Source organism: Nycticebus coucang, chromosome 17 (genome assembly GCF_027406575.1).
Source record: "Nycticebus coucang isolate mNycCou1 chromosome 17, mNycCou1.pri, whole genome shotgun sequence".
Taxonomy (NCBI): domain Eukaryota; kingdom Metazoa; phylum Chordata; class Mammalia; order Primates; family Lorisidae; genus Nycticebus; species Nycticebus coucang.
This window is the reverse complement of record NC_069796.1, coordinates 80,000,352-80,019,526: the sequence shown is the minus strand read 5'-3', so window position 1 is coordinate 80,019,526 and position 19,175 is coordinate 80,000,352. Positions and strand designations below refer to the sequence as shown.

Genomic DNA, 19,175 nt, shown 5'->3' with positions numbered 1-19,175 from the left:
CATCAGTATTCTCTGGGGTTGTTTGTGGACGCTTTCATCTACTGTGCTATAATAATTTCCTTTTCAATTATTAATTTCCTTTTGTATACCTGCATCCTTGTCAGATTAGTTGCTACAGGTTGACATGGAGTGATGTGTATTTGAAACAGTGGTATTTGGGGAGACTTATGCCTTGTGTTTTCGTAGGAATCATCCATAAGTATAGTGTAGAGATTTCTATCGCCTACAGAAGGGGAAAATCGGGGGCTGGGAAAACGAAGGCTTCTGGTGACAGACCCACATACAATGAACCTCCAGGTCAAAGAATCCTGCTCTCAGAAGTGTGACCCTGACACTTTGCAGAAGCCACACTCAAGGTTACCTTCCCACCCTCTGAGATGCATCTGATTGAGCTGCTCCTTTTCTCTCTCTCTCCCACCAGCTCCTCGAGACCTGGCTAAATTCTCAGAAGGACCATGAGCGGGAACGGGCCATGTCATGTGCTTCTTACGTTCTCAGCTTTACTTTAAAAATGAATAACTTCAAAGTGAGTGGTTATCTGCCCCGGAGCATGAGCCCTGGCGCCAGCAACATTATCATATCTGTCACCTGGCCTTGGACCCTCAGTCTCACCTTCTGCCCCCCTGTCCCATGCTCTGTGTCCTCCTGTGGATTCCATCATGTTCTCTCCTCCTTTCCCTCTGCCTCCCCTACCTTCTACTTGGTCTCTTTGTACATCCCTAAATTCAGTTTCATCCCACATGCTTCAGTCTCCATTCACTTCAACAAGCAGGCACTGGACACCCACCTTGGCCTGGCACCCTGCTAAGGGCTCTCATGGATATGTAGATGACCAGCACAGTTCCGCCAGTGCCATGATGAACGCCCAACCCCAGTGTGCTGGGAAGAATACACAAAAACACAGAAACAAATGGTCGCAAGTCGGGGAATCCGGGCAAGCTGCTTAGAGCAAACTTGTGAATACAGTTGACACTTTGTTATTACCCAGTTCTTTTTCTACTTCAGAATGGGAAGAGGTGGGTAGGGAAACGACCCGGGCATTTGAGCTGGGCTTGAAGCATGAGTGGGGTGTCAAGAGGCAGAGAGGGGACACAGTCGGGACCTTCCCCAGCTATGTTGGCATCTATGCTTTGAAGCCACACCTCACCTCATTCCTTCCCTGTTCCCCGCTCCTACTCTCACCGCTCAGGTCTCTGGCACACGTGTCACCTACTTCACATTTTTTCTCTGTGACAGCCCACCCAGAAGCGTGGCTGGGATAATATGGGATTTCTGGCTTTCCTCCCCAGGGGGAAATTCAGTTCACCCGACTAGGGCACCTGGTGAGGATGCTGGCCATACACTGCCAGGACCCCGTGGACAGCATCTGCATCTTGTCTGCCGAAGCCGTCTACAGCCTCTACTGTGTCCTCCTGCTGCAGAAGAGTATGCTCGGCCCTCTCTCCTCCCTCCTCTCCAGCCTCCCCACATTCTCTGATCCAGAAGAGTGAGGGCCTAGAAGTTACCTGAGCACTTCATTTCCATGGAGGGACCTGCCCCTAAATACTGCAATAACGCCCCTGGGACAGAATACCTGCTCAGGAAAGAGTTCTTTTGAATCAGCTCCTCCCCATCTGACTGAGCCTCAGACTCTACCTAGTTCTGTCTCTGCTCTGAGCCAGGCAACAGGAGGGCCCTAGACAAGAGCCCTCAGCTTCCTTATGCTGACTGTGCTCCACCCTTGGCCACCCCCACCTCTCTCCAAGCTGACTTAGCTCAGTAGGTGCTTTGGGCTAGGCCAAAGTCCCCTGAAAGGTGGGAGAGGGTGACCTAAGACGCCTTCTGACTACGCGAGGGATGGGCTTGGGGTGTTTGTTTCAGAGATGTCAAGGAAATCAGAAAAGCACTTGGAAGAAGAGGCCAAGAGGGAAGCCTACAGTGCCAACACCTTCTATAAAAACACCTTTCAAATTGGCAGGGTGAGGGCGTGGGGCCTGAGTCATACGGGGAGAGCTGGGGCCTCTCATTCACATAATGTTCTTGCCACCTCGCTTGGGACTCTCATATCCCACCTGCCTTCCCTCTCCATGACTGGCATGAAGGTTTTCTTTGGAGGACTGTCCCTGAGTGAAGAAAGGCCCAGTCTTGGGGCTCCCACATGCTCTCCTGTGCATATCCCAATTCTGATCCTTCCTAGTGATTCAGTCCACTGGAAGCATTGGTGCTTCCAGAGTGACATGGATGCCAACTCCTGCCACAGAGGAGTGGCACTAAGGACCCCAGCCCCAGCCCCTAGCTCCCACTGCTCTGTCTCTGCAGCCTCTCACCTCTGAGTCCCACATTACTCAGCCTCTCAGTGCAGCCTCTCAGTGTTTCTGCCTCCCACCCCCAAAGACTCTGGCTCTAGTGACAGTGTCCTCTGGGAGCTCAACAGCCAGCATAGGCCTTGGACAGAAGTGCATCTTGCTCCAGAGAAGGGCTCTCCCTCATCCCCTTCCCAGGAAGGGTGGTCTGGGCCATGTGAGGTAGGGGCCCAGGTGCATCAAGACTGATGGCCTCTCTTGTAGGCATTTGGAGGGTGCTTGACCCAATCCCAGCTCTACGACTTGGTGCTGGAGGCCATGGAGGGCCTGAGCAACAGCAAGGCCAAGTTGTCTCTGGCTGCTGCCCAGCTGATGAGTGCTGTCATCAAAGAGCGGGGCAGAAATTTGATAAAGGTAGTGTGGCACTGTGGCAGAAGCTCTGCCCCATAAATCAGGAGCCCTGGGCTCTCTCCTGGCTCCACTTAGTACTAACCAGAAGGAGGGCCTCAGGAAGTCCCTTCTCTGTTGGCCTCAATTTATTGATCTATAAAATGTAGGCTTGGAATCGATTTTTCTCTGTGGTCCCATGAGCTGTAACATGTGTAGTCCTGAGCTCAAAAGTGCCTATTGTTGGGGACATTCCCCTGGTACCCTGGGGGTGTCAGGAGCTTAGACTCTGGACGGCAAATCAACAAGCTTATGGAGTGGTCTTTGAATGCATTACCTTTTGTTTGAAAACAACTTTAAAATGGGCTTACCCTTCTGAGTGGGCACTGTCCCTTTTATAGGCTGGTACATGGGCTCTCTCCACCCCTCTTCCTGTCCCTGAGTCTACCGATACCTGTTGTCCTCACTCATTTATGTGACTTGTCTGGCCAGGGTCACAACACTGGAAGGATGCTCTGAGGGCGTCTTTGAAGCTACATTGGAATAGGCTTCCCAGACCCTTTGTATTAGTGCTGTGAGGGCCAGGACAGAGCCTGGGAGCCCCCACCCCCAAAACCAGTTCATCCTGTAGTTGCGAGGGTTGAAAATTGTTTGAAATTTAATCTCATGTCCGACACAATGGCTCATGTCCATAATCTCAGCACTTGGCGAGGCTGAAGGGAGAGGATCCCTTAAGCTCAGAAGTTCAAGACAAGCCTGAGCAACACTGAGACCCCATCTCTACTAAAAAGAGAAAAAATTAGCCAAGCATTTTGGTGGGTCCCTGAAGACCCAGCTACTCAGGATCCTGAGACAGGAAGATTACTTGAGCCCAGAAGTTTACGGTTGCATTGAGCTATGATAATGCCACTGTGCTCTAGAAGGGGTGACAGAGCAAGTCAATGCATAAAAAAAATAAAGAAAAGGAAATCTGCTTGAATGTGGAAGGAGAACCTCTGATGTGTCTGCGGTGCTTTTGCTTTTCCTCCGGAGTAACCCGGCAGTTCTTCCCCAAAGTTTGTGGCCGTGGGAAGGTACTTTTCTACAGTGAGCCTTGTCACCAGCTTCTACAGTGCCTTCTGTGGGCCCTGCTGGTCTGGCCTCTGGCCCCCAGAACTCTGCCTTGAAAAGGGAGCCACTGGTAGGATTGCAAGTAGGCCCCTGGAGTTTGGAACTTGGTAGAGGATGAAGGTGGGAAGGTCACAGGGAAGGAGCCCTGAGGACTTCTGTCTGTCCCGCAGGTGGAGGAAATAGCGGAGGGAATCCTCCAGTGGCTCAGCAGGAGTCTGAAGCCCCGCACGAAGGAGGAGACCCTGCAGGCCATGTGCTCCCTGGCAGGAAGCAACACCTGCTCTGTCATCCCCATGCTGCTCAGCAAGCCCCTGCCCTGGGACAGGTACCTCTGCCCTGGCTCAGGGCACCTTCTACAGCCCAGGAAGTCCCCTGTGTCTGGCCCCCAGCCCAGATGAAAATTGCTTTGCAAGAACATGGTCCCGCCCTCCCTCCTCTCTGGTCTCAGCAAGTCACATTTCCATGTCCTCTGGCTGGTTCCTTTCTGCTCTCACTCCTTTGTACCTGCGAACTGGCTCTTCATGGGCCCGAGACCAGAGCGCATGACACTGCTGTCCCTGGGTCTTGCAGCACGACTCTGGCCGTGTGGAAGGCATTTGGCCCCCAGCGAGACACAGCTCTCAATGTCCTGCAGCTGCTCACTGACTTCCTGGAAATGAGCCACTACAGAGAAGACACAGGGGAGATGGACGCCCAGCCTGTGGTGGTCAGCACATGAGGGGGCTGGCATGTCCTACTGAGGAGCTAAGGGCCGATTTGTGAATGAAAGAGCTTGACCTCAGGGGGTGAAGTAGGCCCTGGGAGGGGCAAAGAGGAGAGTGTTCAGCCTGCATCCTGAGTGCGCACCTCACAGCTCACTTTGCCCTCCTTTCAGCACTTGTGGGTGTAAGAGTGTGTGGTGGAAAAAGGGCAGGGCCAGCCCCACTGCAGGAAAAGGACACTGATAGGGCGCACCTGCTTGTGCTGGCTCAGCATTCTGGGTTGGCAGCATCTGACAGAAGCCTGAGGGTGTGGCATGGGGCACAGAGGAGGAGAAGGCTGGGCGGCCTGGAGGTTGTGTGCTCAGATTGCCAGAAACCATCCTCTGCTGACCAGTTAGAGTCACTTTCCTTTCCATGTTTAATGTCAAGTGTGCTAAAAAGGAAGCAGATTGGGTGTGGGTGGCCCCTCAGTTCCCTAGGTGTCACGTGTGGGTATTTAGTTTTTGGATGTTTCTTAGAAGCCTGGGTCAGAGTGAGCCACACCCACTGGGCAGTGACAGGGAAGGAGAGGTTTGGATTCCAGCCCAGGCTTTCAGGGTGAGCGATCATGGTCCAGGCCTGGGCGATTCTGCTCCTCACTCCCCAGGTGACATGTGCCTTGCGTGAGATGCTGTCAGGACCCCTGTGCCAGGAGGCCGTCCAGGAATTCTTCCCACAGCTGTTGTTGGCTGTGCTGAGTCATCTCTACGGTGTGACTAAGCAAAATGTTCCCTGGAAGATGGAGGGGGGCCCAAGCAGCCAGAGCTGGTCCCTTGACCCCACTAAGTAAGCCTCCCCTCCAGGTGGTAGAGAAATGCAGCGAGTTCATTTCTGGGAGACCAGGGGGCTAGATGCTGATCTCTTAGGGATGTGAGGAAGGGATGTCTCTGGGGTGAGGCAGCACCGTGGCCTCAGATTTCAGATTTCTCCTCACTCCTCCCATCACGTGCACTGTTCCACTGCTCACACCGTGGCTCCTACCGTGTTTGTAATTGTACACGTGAAGAGGGCAGTGGGATGTTAGATGACAGGTCCTAGTCACCCACTGCACGCAGGCTTGGCCATGAGCAGCAGCCTGGGTGGCATCCTCACTAGCTGTGCCGTCCACTGCAAGTGGGATTCGGTCTCCTCAACTGGGAGATGGGGACCCTGCTCCTACATCAGTGGCCGTGGTGCTGTTTTTCAACCTCAGAGTGTTTGCTTCCAATAAAACCCGGAATGAAAACAAAAACAAATGAAACAAAGGAGAGACACTCTGACGATGTGGGGGTACATGTCGTGAGTGACAGCGGGACTTGAAAGCCAGGACGCTAGGACATCCCCGCAGTGTCTGTCATTGGACTCTGAGTGGATGGGCAATTGTGGACAGGCCCTAGAGTGGGACTTCTTGTCAGCAGGAGAGCAGATCCCGCTACCAGAGCTGAGACCGCCTCTAGCTCACCAGCGCAGGAGTGCAGCCCCGGGCATAGCACCCTGCCCACCTGTTGTCCTTTTCTTTTCACTATCTGCATGGTGGTGGCCTTCAGGTGTGCCCTGGAGGTAGCGAAGTTGCTGCTCCTGGCAGCTGCACATGAGGAAGTGTTGATCCATGCAAATGAGCATCACTGCTGGGACCTGCTGTCCGGTTCTGCGTCTTTCTACGTAGGGGCCATGGACCTGGCAAGGTGCAGCCACTTCCCCAGTGCCCAAGGCATCACCCCGACCCTGACCCCAGGGTCTCTTGTGTGCTCCCGGGGGCAGCACACAAACATAGCAGCTTCCCGCCCTCGGTCCCCATGCCCAGCCCTCTGCTGTCCTGACTCCTCAGGCCTCATGTCTTCCCTGTGGGTGCACACTGGCCCCGACCCCTCCCCCACCCCTGCCAACTGCTGGCTTCCCTTGTCCCATCCCAGGGCAATTGTGAGAGTATGTGAACCTTCCCTTCTCCACCGATTCCTGAGCCATGTTCACAAGTTGCTCTACAGTGTGGACGAGGGTAGGAAGATCCTGGGCATGGCCTTCTATGTGCAGGTGAGAGCTGGGGAGAGCTCAAGAGCTTGGGCCGTCCACTTCTGGTAGTTAGGGACTGCCTGTTTAGCGGGATATTAAGTAACTTGTCCCAGGAAGGAGAAGAAAAGAATCCAGCAACCTCAAAGGGGGTTCCCTTCCCTGTCATGTCAGGGGACTGGTTCAAGGAGGCAAGGAGAGTTGGGAAGGGTGTTTGCAGTTCTGGTCCTCCCAGGATGATGCACAGATCCTAGCGTGGGGCTCCACATTCAAGCCTTACCAGCATGAGCCCCAGCGCTTCCCCACAGTCTCCGCTCCACATGACCAGATCTGCCACCTCTGTCACCTGGACACAGTCCTTACTGGTGTAGGGCTCTGAGCAGGTCTGGAGGGTGCCCAAGGCTCCACAATCTCTCCTCCATCCATAACCATGGTGTTTTGCCTTCAGCTGCTCTGGCACCCGACCGTGGCACACACCCTGGGACAAGTGTCACTGTCCACTCTAACCCACTGGCTCAAAGACCCCAGCATCATTATGCAAGAAATCAGCCTGCAGGGAATCAGTAACCTGGCACTGCACCCAGAAAATGTAAGAGTGTGGTGAGAGTCCAGTGGGACCACCTGTGAATCCCCAAAGCATTTGCTTATTTTCCTCACTTGCTCCCTCTGCTGCATCGGGCTGAGTCCACCCCACCCCCATCTGAGGGCAGCACAACTCCCAGTGTGGACGCTAACCCAGGCATGTCCTCGTGCTGCCCGAGCCCTCAGAGCCATTCTGTCCTCGGCATGTTCAGCCCTTAGGATTCCCACATCTGTTTCTCTTCTATGCTGACTCCATGTTCTAAGTCCTGAGAATGCTGCATGGTCCCCAGGGTGCTGAGTGATCTCTGCCTTCTTCCCCATAGTCAAAGGCTCTCAAGAGGCTGGTTCCATTCCTACGAGGCTTCCTGGATGGTGAGGTGCGGGTGACGGTGCAGGCTGTGAGGAGCCTGCAGAACATCATCCACCACGGAAAGAACAAGGACATCCAGGGAATGTTCTGCAGCATCTGCCAGCAACTGCGTCCCCTCATCAATGACGTATGTGCCTGCAGCCCCTGGGAGCCCTTGGGAATGGTGTGAGCTGGGCTGAGGCTGCACCTTGGTATGAGCTAAGCGTTGGGGCTAGGCCAAGGGCCTGTGGCCCAGGGATGAGAAAATGGAGGGGAAGACAAAAGGAAACCTGGCCACATGGAGCTGTGCTCTGGACACTTCATCCAAGTACCCTCCCAGCACCTGCAGGTAGCACATGCCTCCATTTCCGCTGACCCCAGATGTTCCCTGGAGGAGCCACTGGACCCACACTTGAAAGCTCACACACTGCGCTCACCCTAAGGATACGGACTACTCACGGAGTGAAGAGGGAGAGAGCTGATGGCCTGCTGTACTCCCGCATAGCACAGGGACCTTAGAAAGCTAGAGTCCTGTGGCAAGAGAAATCCGAGACTCAGCCATTTGGACTAAGAGACTCACACCTACCCTCCCCACTCCTCCTTAAGGTCACAGCATCTTAGTGCTGGAGGGAACTCAATACCCCTGAGACACGTGCTGATTGTGCTCCTGTTGTGACATTTGTAACTTCCTTGGCTTTTGAACCTTGGGTTGGAATGATCTGAGTGTAGATCTCATCTCCGCTATGACTCTGGAGGCCCCTGAGTGGCTAGGTCAAGGCCTGACTTATCCATCTTTCAGTTACTTTTACAATTCAGCTTGCGCAATGAACTTGACTTAACAATGCCTAAAGGTAGTGCCTTTTCGCACCATCCAAACAACATGAAGACTGGAGATGTTTAATTCCCATCACACCTTCCCGGGTCACACATGCATGTCATCTAGTATTTTAGGTCCATCTGCCATCACGTCTCCAATGTGGACTTTGTATCCTCTCGCCACCACGACTGCTGTGATTTCATACGGTCGGCTCTTACTTAGAATCACCATGTTTACACGTCTCTCTCACCTTCCTTCTTACAGCTCTTTCCTCCCTCCTAGGGTTCGCCTCTCCCTTCCTTTCTGGTTCCTTGAGTGAGGGTCTGAAGGTAGTAAACATTTACATCTTTGTATGAAAATGTCTTTATTTTACCTCAGATTGTCTTCAGTTGTTAGTAGTTTATGACATACCCATTATGGTATTTCTCACATGTGGTCTCTTTCCTTGTAGTGTTGGTTTTCCTCGATGGTTGGCTGATGTGTGATTTCTGGCATCAGTAGAGAGTCTCAGTGGACCCTCTGTGAAAGCAATGCCTCTTTCTGCAGCCTGATTTCAGGGACCATGGGGGAGCATCTAGGGAGAGGGTTCACTTGGGTGTGCAATAGCCGTTCTTTGGATTCTAGGGCTCCCTGCCCTCCCTGAGTCCCAGACACCCAGGGATCCATCTCTTTTTGTCCTGGACACCGCACTCCCTGCTCTGCTGGGGTGTTCCATGCCCTGCTGCTTGGTGATCGATTAGGTCATCAGGATGGGGTGGAGGGAGAACCTGGACAGGATGGCTGGATGACAGCCCCAAACCAGCACCTTTCGCTGTCCCAGAATCATCTCCTGCTCCCTATGTTTACAACCTCTGAGCTTTAGAGCACTCCCAGACCTCCTGCCACCTGCAGTACTATTTTCTTGCCCACACTCTGGGCTGTAATTTGTGCTTAAATTCCAACTCTGTCTGCTGTTCATCTTTCAGGAATACTCTCGTCCTCTGGTGGGAATTGAGGAGCTTCACCTAATATTTCAGATCCATTATGAATTGTAGAAACGTATTTCTACTCTGCCACCCAGGCATGGAATGATTAGGGTGGTGCTCAGTCACCCATGTTGAGCTGCCATGTATGTGACAGTTTTCTCTTTGTGTTTGTCACTGAAGTGCTAAAGGAATCATGTCTCTTTTTGGCCATTTTGTTCTAGTGTGTGCACGCAACTTGTTCCCAAGTCTGCCCCTGCATTCAGGAACTATTCCTTCTTGTGCTACCATGTCTCTGTCACGTGGCACTGTGCCTCACTCATGACAGGTGCTCACGGTATATGTGATATACTCATGAAAGTACACAAAGCTTAGTTGTTGATGGCCATTATAAATTTACATTAACTAATAGAGGCTTAAACAGTTTTCTTCAGAATGTAACTAGAATAAAAATGTGCATCGTTTCAGATGTGTCATGCTTGAGCTAAATCCTTAGAAGGAAGAAAATAAATGGCCCATGCTAGCACTAAAGCCACGATGCTGCTTTGCCTGGCCCTGTGCCTGCATTACTAACTTCTTAGTGCTGTGCCGAAGAGGCCACTCAGAGACATCGGCTGTGTGGTCTCTGCATTGGGTAAGCCAGTGCAGCCAGAGCACTCGGACAGGTAGACTGAGATGTGGATGGAAGGAAACCAGGCCTGACAGGGCCAGGAGACCACGGCCTCTTCACAGGAATGTTGTGCTTTGTGGCAGGAGAGGGAGCCAGTGAGGATTGCAGCCATCTCTGCTCTGGGCTACATGCTGAGACGGGACAAGAAATATAAGGCCAGAGCCACCATGAAAAGGGAACTGTGTAAATTTCTGCTCCCTTTGCTGCTGAACGTGCAGCAGGAAAACAGCAAAGTGGTCAAGGTACGCTGGCCGTGTCTGTCGTGCCAAGCCCAGGCCCGAATCATGCCCCCTCGTGCCAACACACGGCCCATTCCCTTCGGCTCTCGCCTCATGAGCCTGGCTGTGGCTGCACACTCCACATCCACCTCTTGGCATCCTCCTCTGGGCTGGCCCTCAGCACTCTTCCCCTCTCCTAGTGATGTAGGGGCCTCCACTCAGCCCCTGGCCTGGGAAGTCATAGGAGTGGGAATTGGGGACCCCCCCTCTCACCCACAGGTCTGTGGAGAGGCCCTCAGTGAGTGGGCAAAGGTGATTGGCTGGGTGCCCCTGACCGGCACCTTCCAACACATCACCCTCAGCAACCACCTGCAGGTGATACAGGATACATGCGCGTACCTGGTGAGTGAGGGTCCCTGGGGAAGCTGGGCCTCAACGTTCATCCCTACGACAGAACAATGGATTCGGTGGACAGAGGGCAGGGTGACAGATACCTTCCTTTAGTTCCCTGATTCTCGTTCTTTAGCCTCAGTTACCTCTGAGAACCTGCACCTGGGAGGCCAGGCCCTGGTGCTCTGTGTTTGATCCTGCTGGTGTCCTGATCCCTGCCTCAGAGGCTGGGGACATAATGCAGGGTCACTGCATGGCCAGAAGACAGAGAGGTAGGAAGGGAAGCCCTGTGGGCAGGAGTCATCAGGACATGAGGTCAGTAGTCATGGTCTTATGAGCCTATGGCTCCTGCAGCCAACAACAGGCAAGAGGTCAGGAATCCTGGCTGAAAACCGAACATTTAAGGGCTGAGCATGTAAGTCGGACAGTGGTGTGAGTAATTCTGGTATCAGGAATCCCTTATGCAGGTAGAGCACTTTACAGAGCACCTCACCACCAGCCCCCCATGACACCTTGCAGTTATGGAGGGAGCTGGACGGGTTCCCCTCCACTCTACAGAGAGATCAGTGAAGCCAGGGAGAGTCAGGGCAGCGCACACCTGGGCCGCCTCGATCCATGTCAGTGTGCCCTTCTTTCTCCTGCCAGGAGCCAGGGTGGCAACCTGCTCCTCTGCACTGGCTGCTGAGTCTGTGCTGGGCTGGGTTGGGAGGGGTTGGGGGATCTGGGGCACACAGTCATGCAGTACATGGTGCCTTGAGATAGACGCTGCTGTGTGTAGTATGGATGCTGTGGCTGCTAGAAGGTCTTTGGTAAGGTTCCCAGTTGCCCCTCTCCTGGTCTTCACTACCCTCTTTGGCTCTGCAGGTACGCAGAGGCAAACAGCAGCTCATGGGGGACTTACTGTCCCAGAGCTTGGAGATCTTGGGAAACCCGCAGACCTCCCTCAAGGCAGCTGCCCTCACCGTCATAGGTAAGGGCGTGGCTCCCGGAGGTTCCTCCTTTTCTCATCAGCATAGGCTTCCTTGACCCTCTGCTGAAGGCCAGGTGGAACCATAGCATGATGAAGCAAGTCTCCTCCTGTCCCAGCCTTGACCCGATGAGAGATGTGGATCAGTGGGCAGGCCTCAGATTCTACCCTAGATAGGCTCAGGGAGGAAGAGGAGGCTGATGTGCCTGTACCCCATTTCCATGTGTGTGTCCCCTCTGTCCAGGAACTGCTTTGTGAGGAAGAGTGCCATAAGCTTTACACATGGGGCAAAACTTTTGCTTCGAGTGGGGCCCTGCAGACATTCCAAAATATTTTTGGAATTACAGTGGTAATGAGTGTTAATGTTAGAAAGACTAAAAAATCCTGATTTGAAAAAAGAAGAAAATCAATAAGGCCAAATTTTCACCATTTGTATGTAGCATCTGCTAACATTGCGGAGTTTTTTCTTAACAATATACTATGTACACAAATACACACACATACACACAAGCGCTTTTCAAAAGGCACTTTGATTTCCTGTTTTGTTTTTCTTGCTGTATCACAAATTTAAACCATTACATTTTCTTCAACATTATTGTCAATAACTGCATATTATTAAGTCCATCATATGGGTGGATTTATAAGATTGTTCATTAAATCAGATCGTAATGTTGAATCCTGTGAACTACTGTGTCATTTCTTACTCTTATAAGCAGGGAAGCAGTGGTCAACACTCTGCATGACATCATGAGTAGTATGTTAAGATAAATTTCAGGTAGAATTGCTAGACCCAGAAGGCATGCAAAATTTTAATGCTTTTGATTGCCAAAGAGCTCTCTAAAGCGATTGAATTATTTTCTACTTACTGTAGATATTTCTACTGACTGTATATGAGCATCCACTTCTATGAGCATTTGCCAACCCTAGGTAATATTTCAAAAATCATCACCAATATGATAGGTGAAAGATAGTATCTTGCTGTTTGGATGGTCAATATTGCTTGTCAGCAGCAAGGGTAAAGCTTTATTCTGTCTGGCATGAAACACACATTGGCGTGCGTTTCATTTCTGAGAATTAATAGGCTTCTGCTCTTTGCCCATCTTCCTGTTGGTATGGGAGCCCCATACAGAGTCACATCGAGGCTACCATCGGGGCTAGTGCTCTCTGTAGCAGCCCGTATAGCCTATGGATAGGAGGATTGAGAGTTATAGGAAATACCTGTATAGCTCAACAATGGAACACCTTGGTGTTGGAGAGAGGGCATGGAGAGAGGGATTTAGCTCTCCTAACAAGCATAAGAGCTCACAAGATGAGAGCGTTGGTGAATTGGCAGTCTCTACACCTGTGGTGTTGAGAGGCAGGAGATCAGCCTTATATTAGGCTAGAGGAGAAGGCAGTCGGGAGCATGTGCGTTGGATCCCGCTTTCTCTGACTCTGTCTCCTCTCCTGCCTGCAGAATGCCAGCACGGTGTCTCTCTGCTGAAGATTACCAAGCTCTACTAAAGACTAAGATCTATTTATTCTATGGCTACTTTACTCTCTCTCTCTCTCCTGTGGAAGTAGATAGCCCTCAGGCACCTGAGAGAAATTGTTCCTGAGCAAGGTAGCTTAGTGGTCTGCCACCAGAACCTAGTTAAGCTGGGCCCGAGACCTGGCCAGTCCCAGGCCCTGACAGCTCTCTCTGTCACAGGTTGACAATAATTTGGGGGTCGCAGCCACTCTGAGATTGTTCTTTTGCTGAGACAGTGCTGTCTAGGCTGCGAGTCATCTCTGAGCTATTCTCCTTGCTAGAACTTGTTGAAACGTTTCCATATTTGCTACTGTCTGCGGGGGAAGAGGCAGCCTCAAAGTCTAGAAACCCCGGAATGAATTTCCATGTGTCTTGTCTTTAGGCTGCACCGTTAAGCACATAAACACGAACAACATGCATGAGGAGGACGTGCAGGTGATGAGGAGCGGTGAGTCCGGGCCGTGTGCCAGGTTCTGCATTACACAAGTGGTGGGGTACGGTACGACGGAGGATGGGGACATGTCTTAAGAACACGTTTTATTCATTTATTTTTACCATGATCAGAAGACAAAAGTAGAAAATGGAGACCGAGGAGGAGAAAACACGTTTTCCATCATCCTACTTACTAGCTAAAACCCTGCTAATATTTGGGGTCGTTGAACACTTACTGTGTGTTGTCCGTGCTCACTCTGAGAGGTGTTCAATACCGACTCAGTCCCTGTCCCTAAAAAACTTGCAGTTTCTTGTTCTTTTTTTTTTTTCCTTTTTTTTTTTTTTTATTGTTGGGGATTCATTGAGGGTACAATAAGGCAGGTTACACTGATTGCAATTGTTAGGTAAAGTCCCTCTTGCAATCATGTCTTGCATTAGGAAAGGGAAAGAAAATTTCATAAAGACACTAGGTAGCACTCCAGGATTAGGAAAAATTCCAAAATACTTTTTCCTCTGGATATGCTGGGAGCAGGAAGTTACCAGCAGGTTGCCCTGGACATGTGGTCATGTTTCCCTGCTTTTGTTCTGGGTGCATTCAGGAACACCTGAAAAGTGAAGTAGAGAGGGTGCTACACTCCTCAGGATTACATAAAACTTTCCAAAGGATGAATCTCAGCTATCCAGATAGTACTTGGTGGTTTCAAGGGGTCTGTGTTGAATAAGGCCTGCCCACTCTGGCTTATATCCCAGACTGAGATGGCTGTCCAAGCCCAGAGTTTGGATGCAAAGCCATGTCACACTGGGACCCCTAGGATGTTAGCCGGCTCAAGGGGTCAGTAGTCCACACTCCACTCCTGTGTCTCTCTTGAGTAGGATGGCTAGGCACCCAGCAGGCTGGTTTCCTATTGAGTACAGTGCACATCTAAACCCTCCACTGCTCCCACGACTGCCCATACACAAGCACCTGGCTCCATCCCAAAGAAGCAGAATGCACTCTCTGCTCTCGGCCAAAGGGCCAGTTTCATGGCCCTGAGAGTCCCATGGAACCTCAGTTCTTGTTTGTTTCACATGCCCAGAGGGATGGTCCAATCCAAAGTTCAGTCTGATCCCTGGTTCACCCAGACAGGGAGCCATGGCGGGGTGGAGGAGAATCTCGGGGCAGACTTAGTCCCCCAGGGATTCCACATGTAGGCTCTGTCCCTGGGTCACTGTACTCCCCTGCACCTGCCTTCTGTGCAGGCCTCACACCCATCTTATCTTTTTTGCTCCTGGTGTCCCATGTTGTCTCTCTGTGTCATTGTGATGCGGTTTCGGGATGGGACAATCTAAATGGAGGTGGCAGGACACTCATCTCCCCCAAAATACTGACAGTGGCTGATGAAAGATGTCTCTAAACTGCCATCTTGGAGACCTACTCTTGTGATTTTGAAGCATGTTCCTTCTGTGCCTAGTATTTTAAGGGCTTTAATCAGGAAGGGGCACTGGGATTTATCACATGCTATCTCTGAAATCTATCATGATGGTCATATGGTTTTCCTTTTCAGTTCGTTTTTTGTGGTGAATCATACTGACTGATTTTTCTATATTGAACCAGTGTGGGATCCCTGAGATGAAACCCACGAGATGATGGTGAACTACTATTTTTGATGTGCTGTTGTATTCAATTTGCTGGCAATTCGTTGTAGATTGTTGGATGCATGTTCATCAGGGGTACCAGTCTATTGTTTTTGTTTGTTGTTTCCTGGCTTTGGTTATAGTGTCATACTGGGTATGTATAAGGAGTTAGGAAAGACTCCCTTCTTGGTGGTATAAAACAGTTTTTGTAGTATAGGTACCACTGTTCTTCTCTGTAGGTCTGGTAGAGTCCAGCTGTGAATTCATCTTCTCCTGAGGTGTTTTTTGTTGTTTGTTTGTTTGTTTTCTTTTTGGAAGGTTTTACAAATCACTGATTCAGTCTTGCTACTTGCTACTGATCTGTGCAGGATTTCTATTTCCTCCTGATTCAAGCTTGGGAGGTTTTCATTGTTGAGAACTTACCCTTTTCCTCTGCATTTTCTACTTTGTGTGCATAGAAGTGTTTGTCCGAGTCTTGGATGATCTTTTGTCTTTCAGTGGTATCAATTGTAATGTCCCCTGTTTATGACTGAGCCTACTTGAATTCTCTTTCTTCCTTAATTGCTTACTTTAGCTAGTGGTCAGGTAGAACTCTGATAGAACTCTCTCAATTGGTTTATCTTTTCAAAAAAAATAACTTTTCCTCTCATTGATCCGTGTGTATGTGTGTGTGTGTGTGTGTGTGTGTATGAAACTTATTTAGTTGTGCTCTGATCTTTCTCCTCCCTAGTCTTCTGTGGGCTTTGTGTTTCATTTGTTCTCATTTTCTGATTCCCTGAGGTGCAACTTAGGTCGTTAACTGGTGATCTTCCTGTCTCTGTGACGTAGGCATTCGGTGCCCTGGGCTAAAGGATTTGATTTCCATCTTGATGTCATTGTTGAACCAGAGATGGTTCAGCAGCAGGTTGCTCAATTTGTTGTTTATATGTGTGCTCAGAGTGTCTGTCTTCCGGTTCTTAGCCAATTAGGTTAGCCCGGGGCCTCCTGAAAGATACTATTTTGAATAAACTGTTTTGAGATAATGGCAAATTACTCACAGGTAATACCTTTTATACAACTGGGGATGGATAAGTTCTTACTTTCCTTATGGTAATTTCATACCTAGAGAATTAAGGATTGAACTAAGTGATTCGTCAGGGCCTTCCTTTCCTCAAAGTCAGTGATATCATGAGAAAGCATAAACTCTAACATCAGCAAGGCAAATGTCAAATTCTAGCTGGATCAGGACCTGGCCTGGAGGATGTGTTCCTTCATCTCTATGTCTGAGGTTCTTCATCTGTGTAACAGATAATACTGATGCCCTTAAATGTTGTTCTAAGTATTGAATAAAAATGGACAGAGCACTGAGCTTTGCGTGGCACGTAGACGTCTCACGACACATTTGTTTCCTTGCAGCAGGCTTCTGGGCTACGGAAAGGGGTGATAGTGTGAGTGGCAGGTCGGGAAGGTCCTTAAAGCTGTGGTAGAGGAGCAGGGAGTTTGTTAATTGCTTCTCAGAGAGCAGCCGTGCTACCCCTAGAAATTTGACGACTAGGCAGCAGGGTTTGTTCCCCTTGGGCTGTAAACCTGGCTTTAATTCTGACACTTGTCATTATTTACCTCCGAGGCCACCTGCTCTTGTTTCCAAAACCAAAGTGTCTGCTGCATGTCCTGGACTCCCCAGTCCTCCAGAGTTTTACCCATGCCTTCCCATCCCATCCTCCTCCAATATGGACTTCCCAAACCCCCTGGGCAAGGGGCAGATTTTTCCAAGGAAGGGTACTTCTAAATATCCTTACACCCATCATCTGTGCCCAAGGAACCCGCGGGTCAACAAATGCTTTTTTCAATTGCCTCACAGCTTTGTTGTTAGAACTGAAGCCCAGCAGCTCTTTTCTGATCTAAATATAAATGAAAGCAGTGATACTGTGGAAGCATGGGTTTGAAGGCCTCCAAGTAAAATGTTTCCTGAGCCAAGATTCTTTCCATTGTCTTTGTGCTTAGGAATTTTCTGACTTTATTCCCTGTTCCCATCCCAATGGATCCCTCACCACTCCAACAAGTCTCCAGCACCCTCTTCCTCATCTCTGTGGCATTCTCTCCACCGAGCAGTCAGAGTCTGCTTAAAACATGGACATTGGACCTTGTCCCCCTTGCTTCCAACACTCCAGTAGCTTCTCTCTGCTCTGAGTGCCATAGGTTGGTGCTGGGGGCTCTGCTTCTGCCTGCCTCTCTCACCTCAGCCTGCATCACTGCCCCCTTCCCAGAAGCCGCAGCCACCCTGCAACTCCCTGCAGCATGAGTAGACCCCTCTCTCCCACTGGGGATGCTTCTGCCCTCCCCTGCAGCTGGCTGGCTCTCAGGCTAGTCCCCAGGCTTTGGGATCTTGGGTTGTCACCTTCTCAGGAAGGCATTCCCTGACTGCCGTTTCTGGAGGGGCCCCTCCCAGTTACTGTCTCATTAGTCCACTTGGCTTCCTTGTCTGGACTGAATTTGTGTTTACTTGTTTATTTTTCTTTCTCCCCCCAGAATGTTAATGACTCGAGGGTGGGGACTCTGTGTCAATGGTCACTGCTATATCCCCAGCACCTAGAACAGCGCCTGGTGACAGGAAATACTCAGTAAATAATTGCTGACTAAATTCATGATTATTTATAGCAGTGAAAAATTACAATAGAATAGAATCATATGATGAGATATGCTGTACAGAGGAATATTTTCTGGAAGTAAAATATGCTAATGCTAATTTGTCAATAAAACTTTTGTGTACATTAGGTGTTTAAAGTAATGCAGCAAAGGTCGATACTAACCTATTAGCAGTGTTATCTCTGGGGAAGAGTGATATTTCTTCCTTTCCTTTTTGAAAAATAAAGATTACTTTATATATTTTGTATAATGAAACAAGTATGTCTTTGATCAAGACAAAAATTATGCTAAGTGAAATCATGTGAGGTAGGGAAGAATGGGGTTTGAGTCGACAGTCCTGAGGGATCTGTAGTCTTAGCTGATCTCCTTCTTGTTTCAGCTTTGGAAAGACTAGAAAGGGACGAGGACCACCAGGTCAGGTCATTGGCCCAAGAAGTTCTGGCAGAAGTCAGCGATCCAGCCTCCCAGTTGCCCACTTCCAGGAGGACCATCATGGGCATAAAAGTCCCGGGGAGGAAAGTGCACCTCGTCAAAGGCAAGCGTGGGCAAAAGAACTGTTGGCAACACCTTCAAGAATCTTTTCGCAGGTGGCACCAAGGAAGATTATGAACGTGCCACCTGACAGGCAACATATCGAAATGAGACTCAAGAAGATCATCTCGAAGTCCACCTGAGGCCAGGCACGGTGTCATATGCCCGGAGCCCCACTCCTCAGGAGGCTGAGGTGGGAGGATCCCTGGAGGCGGGAGTTCGAGCTGCAGTGAACAACGACGGCAGCCAACCCACCAGAAACCTTCTGCATCTCCTAAGATCAAATGTGCCTGCTCAGTCTCTATCCAAATTAGCCCATTTCCTTGGACAAAGGTCGTCTCCCCGACATCTGAACAAACGAAAGAAAAAGGCTGTAGTGACCACCCGTGAATAGTCAATGACTCATAAATGGGTACGAATCAGAACTAACCTCTTAGGTGGCCTTTGATCCTTCTTACCTGTATAAGAGACAGAGTTTCTCTCTATCAGCCGTGCTGGAGTATGGTGGGGTGCTAACATGGCTTGGTGCAACCTGGGACCTCTGCAGTCAAGTGATCCTCCCACCTCAGCCTCCTGAGTAGCTGGGGCTCCAGGTACCTGCCACCACACCCACCTAAGATACTTTTTCATCTTATATTTAAGAGTGCAGGCTTCAGCATTTTCCCAGGCTGGTTTCTAACACCTGGTCCCAAGCAGTCTTCCTACCTCAGCCACCTGAATAACTGAAACTCATGCCACTACATCCACCTCATTTTTCAAAAATTTTGTTATTAAATCATAACTTTAGATTTATGGGTACAATGTGATTATTTGATATATAATGTGCAATGCTTAAATCAAACTCATTAACATAACCATCACTTCACTCACTTCTCTTTTGTGGTAAGACATTTGTAATTTACTCTTAGTGAATTCTGAAACATACCTGTGGCCGGGCGTGGTGGCTCACGCCTGTAATCCTAGCACTCTGGGAGGCCGAGGCGGGTGGATTACCTGAGCTCAC

The 19,175-nt window shown here is 50.0% G+C and overlaps 1 protein-coding gene across 1 annotated transcript in view; it reads left to right on the top strand.

Moving 5' to 3' along the window:
- LOC128568575 (maestro heat-like repeat-containing protein family member 7) overlaps positions 1-19,175 on the top strand; it is a 26,404-nt gene extending 7,229 nt beyond the window's left edge. The window contains exons 4-19 of the mRNA XM_053566226.1: positions 422-526; positions 1,290-1,425; positions 1,861-1,958; positions 2,547-2,696; positions 3,950-4,104; positions 4,350-4,485; positions 5,127-5,305; positions 6,046-6,183; positions 6,412-6,529; positions 6,954-7,094; positions 7,411-7,584; positions 9,969-10,127; positions 10,383-10,505; positions 11,358-11,463; positions 13,353-13,418; positions 18,021-19,175. Coding sequence (XP_053422201.1) covers positions 422-526; positions 1,290-1,425; positions 1,861-1,958; positions 2,547-2,696; positions 3,950-4,104; positions 4,350-4,485; positions 5,127-5,305; positions 6,046-6,183; positions 6,412-6,529; positions 6,954-7,094; positions 7,411-7,584; positions 9,969-10,127; positions 10,383-10,505; positions 11,358-11,463; positions 13,353-13,418; positions 18,021-18,250 — 2,214 coding nt within the window. The 3' untranslated portion in view covers positions 18,251-19,175. The remainder of the gene's footprint in view (positions 1-421; positions 527-1,289; positions 1,426-1,860; positions 1,959-2,546; positions 2,697-3,949; positions 4,105-4,349; positions 4,486-5,126; positions 5,306-6,045; positions 6,184-6,411; positions 6,530-6,953; positions 7,095-7,410; positions 7,585-9,968; positions 10,128-10,382; positions 10,506-11,357; positions 11,464-13,352; positions 13,419-18,020) is intronic.